Here is an 11,053-nt window from a genome sequence, read left to right as displayed (position 1 = left end):
TTATTGTCCCTCTATTTTTCTTTCATGCTCATAAAAAGTCTTTTTCTTTTTTTATTAAAATCGAACATTTTGTTCATTTAAATATCACATATGTTGCAATTATGGATCAAAATTGTAACAAATGTAATGTTTGAAGTTAAAAACAGTTTATTTTTAAAAGGAGAGACTATTTTCACAAGTGTGATAAAATATGGTATAAAAAATATGCAATCAAGCCATTAAAACAATTAGAGTGTTTGAATGAGTGTTGTGTTATTAATACTCCTAATGTGAAACTCATAATTGGAATAGGGTATCAATTTTCTTTACGGGAAGTATCGGATTCATATATAGCTTCTCTTTCCTTATATAAGGGAATTAGGTTTGCACTAGATATGCTCAGTTCCTTACAGCACCACTACCCATCTCTCAACCTTCCGAAATGATTCCTAGTTCTAGGATTCAGCCTGAAGATGATTACAACCAAGATGGTACGTCTAAAATCTCTATATTTATTAGGCTCTAAGTTTACGTTCAATATTGACATTAAATATTGTATGTTTTACTATATGTAGTTGGCGAGTTCTGCGGGTGGGTAGTGGAAGACCATTGGGAAGAAGTTATCAAAAAATACGAAGAAGATGTATTTTTTCACACGATAAATATAAAGGGAAAAGGAACTGCATTACATGTGGCAATAAGCAATGCCAACGAAGACATTGCAAAACGTCTTGTTGATGCAATAGTAAAGCATGATGATAAATATAGTGGTTTAACAATAAAGACTGAAAAAAGAGGTGACACTCCTCTTCACCTTGCAGCATATAGAGGATTCAAAAGTATGTGTGAATATATCATTGGAAAAAATGGTGAAAGGAAGAATTTGATTGAAGACCGAAATTCAAAGGGAGAAACACCACTTTTTTGTGCTGTGCTTGCACGCCATAAAAGGACCTTTCTTTACCTACATCATTTTTTCCCAAATGATCTCAATCTTGCTATCAATGACTTTGGTGATAACATCCTTCACGTTGCCATTCATAGAGAAATGTTCGGTTAGTTCTTTCTCATCTCTTATTTTATTTATTCTTTTCTTCTTACTTTTCTTTTTTAATATTTGACTCTCTTTTTATTTGTCGGAAGAACTGAATCAAAAACATGAAGCAATTTTTGATGTATGTGTAGCAAAGCAGCTTTAAATATAATAATGGAAATTTTAGTCAAAACATTTGATAATAGAATTTAATATCCTTCTACGACATTAAAAAAATAATAAAAAACGTAATATTAAGATTATAGTCCTATGATCCTATCCCCTTTCAAAGATCCAACAATTAAATTCAATAGTATTCTTAAATTTATGAAAACTATAACATTACTCAACTTATTGACGGTCCTTTGACATCACTTACTTGGTTAGCTAATCTAATCTAGTAGGTTACATCAATACTTAAGTTGTTATGTAGTCCTTTTACCTTATCTAATTGGCTAGCTACTCAAATTTATAAACTTATTTTAATTAAGAAATTCTCCTACGGTAAAATTTAATCTAAACTTGATAAACAATATTTACCAAAATTCTTACTGTATATATCTCGTTAATAATCTGAGTGTGCTCCTCCTCGAGGTTCGATTCTCACCGGTGTCAACTTGGGTGGGCTAATTTAGCTTATTCAAAAAAAAATAATCTGTGTGTCTTGTGCAACAGGTATGGCAGATATAATAATTCATTTGTATCCGGTTTTTCGCTCTATGGAGGACCAAGATGGAGTCTCTCCTCTTGAAGTTCTTGCTATTAGGACATCAGCTTTCAAGAGTGGAAATCAGCTGTCATGGCTAAAGAAAATTTTGTACAACTGTAAGTGACACACACATATGGTATTTTTTTTTATGCATATATATGATATAAAAACAAATTTATTTTAAAATAAAATAAAATAAAACCAATTTTGAATTCCAATTTTTCATTTGAAATGCTCAACACAATTGGCTCAAGTGTTTATTATTAAGTGATTTCGAGGCTAATATATTTCGAGTGAATATTATTGCATTTGAATTGGGTGAAAGAAACGGATGATGTCTCCTTTTCTCAGTTATCTCCCATATGATAATTGGAATCACTTAATATATTTGTTCTTTGTTTTTTATATTGGGTCACCACCGTGCCAATACACTATTTACTCACCATACTAGAGTCTTAGTTTTCTCTGTAAATACCGATTAGGAGGTGATTAAATTGCGTAGTTGAGAGACGATTAAAATTATGTTTTTTCATTGGATATGAAGTAGATTGGAATTTGCGGTTCTTAAATTGTAAACCATATTGGATATCAAAAAGTGATTGAAAAAGGTGATCATCTTATTTTTTTTCATTTTTCCGTTGGTTGTTGAAGGTTTAGGTGGATTAATTCGAGATGTTATGGCTATGTAAGTTTAAGGGGATTTGGTGACTTAAGTTTGTGTCTATGTGTCTCTCAAATATGTTATGTTGAAGGCACCTTACTTATTGAAGTAGTTAGGGCTGAGAATTTGTTGGTTATAAAGGTTGTTTTCATGTGGTTTGAGTTTATGTCAACGTTGAGAGTTGGTTTTTTCTAAATTAATTTCGTATGGTTGAATGTGGGAAATTCATTTATCGGTATGCCAATGACTTTTTCAATCAAAATGGTGTTACTGACTTTTAAGAATCAAGGTATTTTGGGAGAGACTCTTGGGACTAAGCTCGGGAGAAACTCTTGGGGGAAACTCTTGTGTATACCCAAAATCTTGTGACCATTCAAGCATTTTCTTGTTTATTTTGTGCAAATAGAGAAATGTGTCTATCTATTAGTTGATTTGGATGTCAAACAAAGGTGGTTAAGCAGATCTCAAATTAGGTATGTTAGTTAAGTTAAGAATTATGTCGAAGAATTCCATATTAAATGAGATAAGAGTTGAACATGGGTTTAAGTAGATATAGTTCTCACACTAAAAGTCTATTTTCTAAGAATGGGTTAACCCCAACTCAAATTCTAAGATTTATTAGAGTCTATCAAAGATTTGTTGAGTCACTTCTATCCGGTTTCACTGTCGAGCCACTAAGGTCACCCTATGGATGTCTAATTCTAGATGTGAGGGGTGTGGGTTAATATTTTCACATTGAATTGGATATGACTAACAATATTTTATAAGTGGGAATTCCGTAAGTTAGATTTTACCTAACCTAAATTGTAGGATTAAAGTTGTGGAATAAAAATATTTTTTAGATATTACCCCCCATTACACAAAATATCGCCATAGATTTAAAAAGTTGTGGTTGAAATACAAAAGTGGGTCATATGGGGTACAAAGGAGGTTAGAAAATTACTCTAGCGAATTAAGAGTGAAAGATTTTAGTCTCTTTAACATTATCCTACTAGTACCAACTAAGTGTCATTTGTATCTTCTTTCTGATAAGTCTATCTATGGGAAGTCAGTGTTGACCGCCAAGTATGGTAGTGAGATTGTAATCAACCTGGATGCCAGACAATTTGGTTAATCTTCGTTATTTACTTGTTGATAAAAGGTTATTGGGTCATGTTAACTAGTGTTCTGGGACATAAAGTTTCAATTTAAGACTTATTATTGAAGTGTGTCCTTGAATGTATAGAGTGAAACCTTAATATTTGGCTCCCTGACTTTTGTTACTTATGTTATTTGAGGGTCGCAAGGTAAGGGAAGAAATAAATTTTTGGTTAGTATAATCATCTAGCAATTTGTTCGCATGGATTTTTCGGTTCATCTAGGAATCATGGAATGTGCGTTATCTTTTTAAGGTTGGTGGAAAAGTTCTTCTTTATGGTACTACATTATAAATTTATCTTGAGGTTGATCGATGTTTCTTTTATTAAAAATGCTAACCTATGACATTAGGGTACAAGTTAGGAAAGCCACGTGTAATTCATATTTTATTTCACCACTTTTTTTCTTCCAATCGCATATGTTACTACTATATAGTATGAATTGTTTGTTGTTCAAAATAAAAGTTAATAAAGAGGAATAATTAAAAGATAAATCTTGTGAAATTCATGTCTTTTAAAGTATAAAGGACATTTACTTGCATTGTTTACTTTTATGCCAAAAGCCATCAACACAAAGGTCTAATGTTTTTTATAAAATTTTGGTGTTAAAGGTGTTTCTGTCAAAGTATGGGATGCAAAAACTAGAATTAAATTCTATACGAAGGGTCTTATGTTTGATGACGTTGAAGACCAAGGTATGTTTTCAATGAATTGACTCTTACGATACCTAGCCATGGCCATTATGTAATGTTTTGTAATTTGTGAACTATAGTTCTCATATTTTTTTTTTTGTAAATAAATTGGTCCTTTCTAAAAAGATATAATAGTTGAATAAAAGCTATGATTAAAAAGATACAATAATCAAATATTACAGAAAAGGCACAAAAGCAACAACGCCATCAAACCAAAATGAAAAATTATAATAAACTAACAAATAAAATTACCATAAATATTTGAGTGGTTCAATGCTACATATATATTAATCATAAGAAAAATCATTAACTTTAGACTTAATCCACGACAATACCAAAAATTCAACCATGTCAAAGGGTGAACATGATAGATGTTCCTTATAATCGAAAACCACATGGTTACGATGCTTCTAAATTGGCCACGTGGATACTAACCAAATTGAGTGAAGACATTCATGTAGTTGTTTTCCATAAGATACCAAACCTATAAATTGGACAACATTACAAAAGCTATCGTTTGTCAACATACAACCGATACCAAACCAAATAGAACATCCTACAATAATTAAGTAGTAATAAGATAATGAGAAAACAACTGTTTGGATGTTTTGTTCAAATTACATCATTCCACACACTAATGAGATGCTAGATTTTGTACTCCTCTATGGATACAACAAAATCTTCGATGAAATCAAATTAGTCCAAGTAACTCTAAATAAAGGAGAATCTGATACAATTTCAAAATATGATACCAACACATAATCTTTTTTTTTTTTTTTTATGGAAAACAGATGTTCGATATTAAATTCTCAAATCCTAACATCATTCGCATCATCATGCATAACAATATAATAAATCCATACAATCCTTCACAAGCTCCACCTCCAAAATAAACAAGGAGAAGAGTACTCTAGTGTGAAAGTATGCTCTAAGAATGCTTGTGATTTTGTAAGTTGGCAATATTTTAATTATGTTATGTGTCATGCAAAGTTTGGTGGTTAGTGGTTGGGTTGGATGAAGTAAGAGATTTTAGCAAATGGTAGTCCTTCAAAAGATTTTGGGGTTTGTAGAAGTATGAGATTTTGGGGTTTGTAGAAGATTTAGCAAATGAGTTTTGGCAGAAACTACATGTAACTTTCATACGGAATTGCGACAAATTTGGGACAAAATTATTCAATTTGCAACACGAGTGTTATAAGAGATGGTTCGTTCCAAATATGTCTAAAATCAATATTCTATTCAAAATTTGTGTGAAGTTTGTCCTTAATTCCTTTGTATTATGTTTTTATATTCGTTAGAAAAATATATTTTTCTATAGATCAAGTAAATAGAGTAAGTGAACAACGAATATTGTTTGTAAATATACTTTTTGAAATATCGATTATTAATATCTATGAAGAGTCAATTTAATAGTAAGAGTTGACTTTTTTTTTTTTTTTGAATAAGAGTTACTAAGTTTATAACATCATCATCATCATCATCATCATCATCATCATTTTAATTAATATTTGTTTCTAATCTTATTTTTGAATAATTTAGCATACGATAATTCTAGTGATGATATTTCGACATGGCTAAGACCTATCAATATATGTTGTAGAGAAAGGTGATCAAAGTGAAATGTCAATACCATTACACAATGTTGGTGAATCAGAAAAGGCAGGCAAAGTACGACATACTCTTGCTCAACTAGATTTCACTAGCCGTGCTAAGACTTTATGTTACAACATTCAAATGTTTTTATTCACCAAATGGCGTATCATGTTTACATCACCAAGAAAAAGATGGCCCATTACATCACTATTGGGTATGTATATTGAACAACTCAATCTTTAATATTACATGATTTAATTTGTGGCCTACCATTATTTTACTCAAGGGAGATTATCATACACAATTCGATCAATAAGTCTCAATAGATCAAGTGAGATACATATGATGTGACCTAATGATTTAATGAAGTATAAGCAAATTGGTCCATGAAAGTTGATGTATTTGATTTAAATTTTGGACCAAATAGATTAACTTTTTTTTGACCAATTTTTGCTTATATCTGAGACCGTATTAATTATTGAGACGTGAAAGTACTATTTACTTTGCTAATTGTTATAAATTTTGCCACTTTAGATGAAAGTAGAGAACAACTAGTTTGATATGATGTCTATGGTGTTATACGATATATCATTGTGAATTGTGATTTTAGCAATAATCTGGCTTTTGTTTTCCAGCACAGAAGGAAAAGAAATGAGAAGAAGAAATGAGAAGAAGATAATCTTCTATATGTTTATCTAAAATGATAACAGGCTTTTTCTCTGCGTGTTAATAAATCTTTGCAGGAATCTCGCTTAAATCACAGGAACTCACAGCTATATTTCTAGCAGTTAGACTATATTGCAGATATTCAAAATAAGCTAATGAATGACACAACACTATTCTATTTTTTCTGTTTTTGTTGTTGTCATGCAGTCTATTAGTTTAAAATTTGTTGTTGTTGACATTTTGTCATGCAGTCTATTGGTTTAAAATATACCTTTTAAATTAAGTGAAAAATTCAGAGTTCAAACCCCAGCTCCTGTCAATTTTTTCTTTTTGAACGGCAACATCCTTTCAATTGAGCTATGTTCATGGGACTAACAATGTTTTACTTTTGCTCCATAAAATTATATGTTGTTATAAGTCACCATTACTCTTTTGCTTTGTGCACGCTCTTAATTAAATTTGCAAAACTTAATTAATTTTGCAGACATAAGAGCAATAAAGAGTGTTAAGAAGAACCACATGTATGGTGATCGACTCTTGAAAGCATTTATGGAAAATCCTCATCATTCATACATGATTGGTGGGGTAACTCCCTTTGATAAAGAAGAAATGAAAGAGAAAGCTATGAGTTTTGACATTATCAAGCGCAAACTGGATGGTAATAAGATTTTTTTTTTTTTTTTTTATATTTTCCGTAAAAGAAAAAGACTTAATAAGTACTACGTCAATTCTTCCTTAAAAAACATTATTACGTCTATTTTTTGTTTTGACAAAAACATTACTACGTCTATTCTTAATTGCATGTTGGACCTCTTCACACATTTTTTTTTTTTGAGCAAAAACCTCTTCACACATGTCAATACATAACTATGATCATTAATATATTTAATTATCTATAACTAAAAATTAGAAAAATTAATACTTTAAAAATATTAATTGAAACAAATCGAACATTTTCTATACTAATAATTGTCCTTCTATATTAGTAAAAAAATATGATATACTAACAAGGGAAAAGCTTCTTGGTACGGCAATTGGAGCAACGAAAAACAACGAAGGTATATAAGCCGTAGGATATATTTTAGATTGTAAAACATTTCAGCTTTTATTTATTTTAAAAATATAACAACACCGTCCGCATGCATTGTGTGTTTCCCGTACTATAGTTCTTCCGTACTATATAGCGTTCCTTGTTCTTATATATTAGTAAAAAAATACGATGAACATAGTAATATTTTTATAAACTGGCAATGACCATGAACAAAATTGATTTTATCTCAAGGTTCAAACTATTTATATTAATATTTATATTATACATTAAGTATTGAAATATTAATAGTGTTGTATTAGAAGGATACTCTGCCTATTTTAAAAAATTGTCATATTAATTAGTTCATTTTAGATAAATTAAAGATAAAAATAGACCCAAAAAAAAAATTAAAGATAAACTATAAATTGAAGAGAAATAAAAAACATTTACCAAATTTAAATTATTAATCATTTTTTTGATTCTCATCATCATAAATGCAATGTAGAAATTAATAATTTTTTTATTAATTAAAAACTTAATATTAATTAAAAACTACAATTGAAAAAGAATCGCCTTAATAAAATTTTGATAATTTTAATAATTAATCCATAATTTTGATAATTTTTTGGGTCTTGCTAACAAGTGTCCTAAATGCATTGTTTAAGCAACTAAAAAATAGAAAGATTGTCTTAAAAATACAAGTCAAACACTTATAAAAGTCATAACTATACAATTTTCAATGTAAAAGTTATTATTTTTGGATGCTTAAACAATGCTCTAAGGACTAAGGGCACCTGTTAGCATTTTCCTATTTTTTTTTTTTTATATCTTTCTCTATATATCTTTTGCCATTAAAAAAAAATAAATTAACGAGGAAATAATTAAAATATAAAAATATAACAATCATATTCTATGTATTTGCAGAGGATTCAAAAAATAAATCAACACAAGAGAGAGAAGGAATTCAAGAAATGAAAGGTTCAACAAAAAATGGTGAAAAAGATAAGACATTTTTGGCAGTAGCGAAAAGTGGCGTAGTTGAAATTATGGAAGAGCTTAACTCAAAAGTAAAGGAATCTAACAAGAAAGGCTTATTACTTGTAGCAATGAAGGATATTGCATCAGAATTATCAGCAAAGAAAAATGGCATAGATGATACAGCATATTTGCGTGCAGCAAAACATGGCATAACCGAAATCATGTGTGCGCTTGAATCTAAAATAAAAAGTGTCATCCGTGAAACTAACTCTAACGATGAAAATGCATTACTTATGGCAGTGAAGAATAGACAACCGCAAGTTGTTGAGGAGTTGTGGGAGAGGCTTTCTATGGAAACTTTTCACAGCATAAATCAACAAGTTGATGTCAATGAAAACACAATTTTACACTTAGCAGCATATACAACAAAACACAACGAAAACACTGCTTGGAGCATAGCTGGTGCGGCCATGCAAATGATGTGGGACATCAAGTGGTACAAGGTACGTACTCACATGTCACATACATCTCATGCATGTATATGACAAGAGATCATACGATATTTTTAAGCAAAACTGTAACAATAAATAAAATTCAAACCCTAAAATACGTAGTCATTCTATCGACACTTTACTTGATCCATGTTTAATTCAAAGTAACTCTTTGATATAATTATTCTATTTTCATCCTCTTCAAAAAAAAAAAAAAAGACACTTTATTTTCAAGATCTAAAAACTGCCAATTACTTTTAAAATCATTTCATATGTATACTTCATCAAATTATATGAATTGTACTTCTTTAAAAATAAAATGAATTGTACTTGTATCATACATTTGAAAAAATATAGACTATAAGATTATACTACGAAGTACTTTAAAAGAAAAAAGATTACACTAAAATTATATATTTTATTTAAATATTAGTAATATCTATTTATGTTTCTCTTTAAACTAGCTAGCATTAACATTTTTCTTTTTTTAACTATATGTGAATGGTCCTGTATAGTACATTAAAAAACTAGTACCAGACCATTACCATCATAGAACCAACAAGGATGAAAAAAACCCAGGTGAAATCTTTAAGGAGGAACACAAAGAGCTTCTAGATAAAAGCATTGAGTGGTTGAAAGACACATCAGAGTCATGCTCAGTTGTAGCAGCACTCGTCGCAGGCGTCTCCTTTGCTACATCAGGCAGCGTCCCTGGAGGCAATGACGAATCAGGAAAACCAACATTCCAAGGACAGCCTGCATTTGAATTATTCTCTATATCTTCGTTAATTGGACTTTACTTCTCTGCCACTGCACTCATCATGTTCCTTGCTATACTCACTTCTCGAAAACAAGTCGAAGACTTCAATAGAAACTTGCCAATGAAGCTTCTTTTTGGCTTAAGTTCTCTATTCATAGCCATTGTTGCCATGTTCATTTCTTTCATTGCTGGACACTACTTTGTGCTCACAGATAAATATACCAAGAGTGGTATCTTGTTCTATTTATATATTGCCATTTGCTTGCCTATCACATACTATGGATTTGTGCAGCTTCCCTTATATATTGATCTTTTCAAAGTTATTTGGAAGAAGGTGCCACCACCAAGCATCAAGGGTGTTAAGCTGTAGAGGTGTTTATTTTATTGTATTTCTGTGTGGATTGAAACTTATGAGTTTGGTTTGTACTTGAATAATGTGTTGTGTGTTTATTATGTTTAGAGTACTGGTATGATTGTAGTGTGATTTGACTATGTTTGTATCATTATAAGGTGTGATAAGGATTATATGAATTTTCTATTGGGTTATTTTATTTACCTGTGTTTTGGTGAGAGGGTTGTTAACTTGCACCCACCTAAAAACACTAAGGTGCAAGTTAACAAGCTGCACCTACTTGTACTTTACTAAAACACCATTTTGTCTCTATTAAACTTTATTTTAATTAAAAGGACATTTTTGTAAATATCATAAATAATATTTGTTTATAATAGAAAAACATGGGTGTTTTGGTAAATAACTAGTAGGTGCAGCTTGTTAACTTGCACCTTAGTGTTTTTAGGTGGGTGCAAGTTAACAGTGGGGGCTGTTAACTTGCACCCACCTAAAAACACTAAGGTGCAAGTTAACAAGCTGCACCTACTTGTACTTTACTAAAACACCATTTTGTCTCTATTAAACTTTATTTTAATTAAAATGACATTTTTGTAAATAGCATAAATAATATTTGTTTATAATAGAAAAACATGGGTGTTTTGGTAAATAACTAGTAGGTGCAGCTTGTTAACTTGCACATTAGTGTTTTTAGGTGGGTGCAAGTTAACAGCCCCCTTTTGGTAAACATATCGTTAGTTTTAAAATGTTGTTTGCATCATTAAACTAGAAATCCTATGACATATTATGCAATATTTATTTTCTTTCAAAAAAACGTTTGAATGTTCATCATGTTCTTAAGATGAAACATGAAGAAGATGAAGATTAATGTTCAATTCAATAGAATCAAACAAGTTTTTATAATTTTAAAAGAAGACTTAAACTTTAAAGATAAAAGTAAAAGGTTTAAAATGCTAGCCAACTACATGGCAAGAAA

At 30.3% G+C, this 11,053-nt stretch overlaps 1 protein-coding gene across 1 annotated transcript; it reads left to right on the top strand.

Moving 5' to 3' along the window:
• The first annotated feature begins 365 nt into the window (after window positions 1–365).
• LOC146938100 (uncharacterized) lies at window positions 366–10,279 on the top strand. The gene is made up of 8 exons (XM_085752122.1): window positions 366–470; window positions 555–1,034; window positions 1,688–1,837; window positions 4,130–4,213; window positions 5,811–6,017; window positions 6,954–7,127; window positions 8,424–8,980; window positions 9,484–10,279. The coding sequence occupies exons 1-8, from the start codon at window positions 422–424 to the stop codon at window positions 10,096–10,098; spliced, it is 2,316 nt and encodes a 771-aa protein (XP_085608248.1). The 5' UTR covers window positions 366–421; the 3' UTR covers window positions 10,099–10,279.
• Window positions 10,280–11,053: the final 774 nt, after the last annotated feature.

Source organism: Medicago sativa, chromosome 3, assembly GCF_051527215.1.
Source record: "Medicago sativa cultivar Bolivia chromosome 3, Bolivia_mono, whole genome shotgun sequence".
In the NCBI taxonomy this organism is placed as follows: domain Eukaryota; kingdom Viridiplantae; phylum Streptophyta; class Magnoliopsida; order Fabales; family Fabaceae; genus Medicago; species Medicago sativa.
This window is presented reverse-complemented; position numbering and strand designations above follow the sequence as displayed.

Coding starts and splice junctions, on each gene's coding strand:
- LOC146938100 (XM_085752122.1), top strand. CDS start 422: ATGATTCCTAGTTCTAGGATTCAGCCTGAAGATGATTACAACCAAGAT. Junction 1,035..1,687: donor CATTCATAGAGAAATGTTCG/GTTAGTTCTTTC, acceptor CTTGTGCAACAG/GTATGGCAGATATAATAATT. Junction 1,838..4,129: donor AAAGAAAATTTTGTACAACT/GTAAGTGACACA, acceptor TTGGTGTTAAAG/GTGTTTCTGTCAAAGTATGG.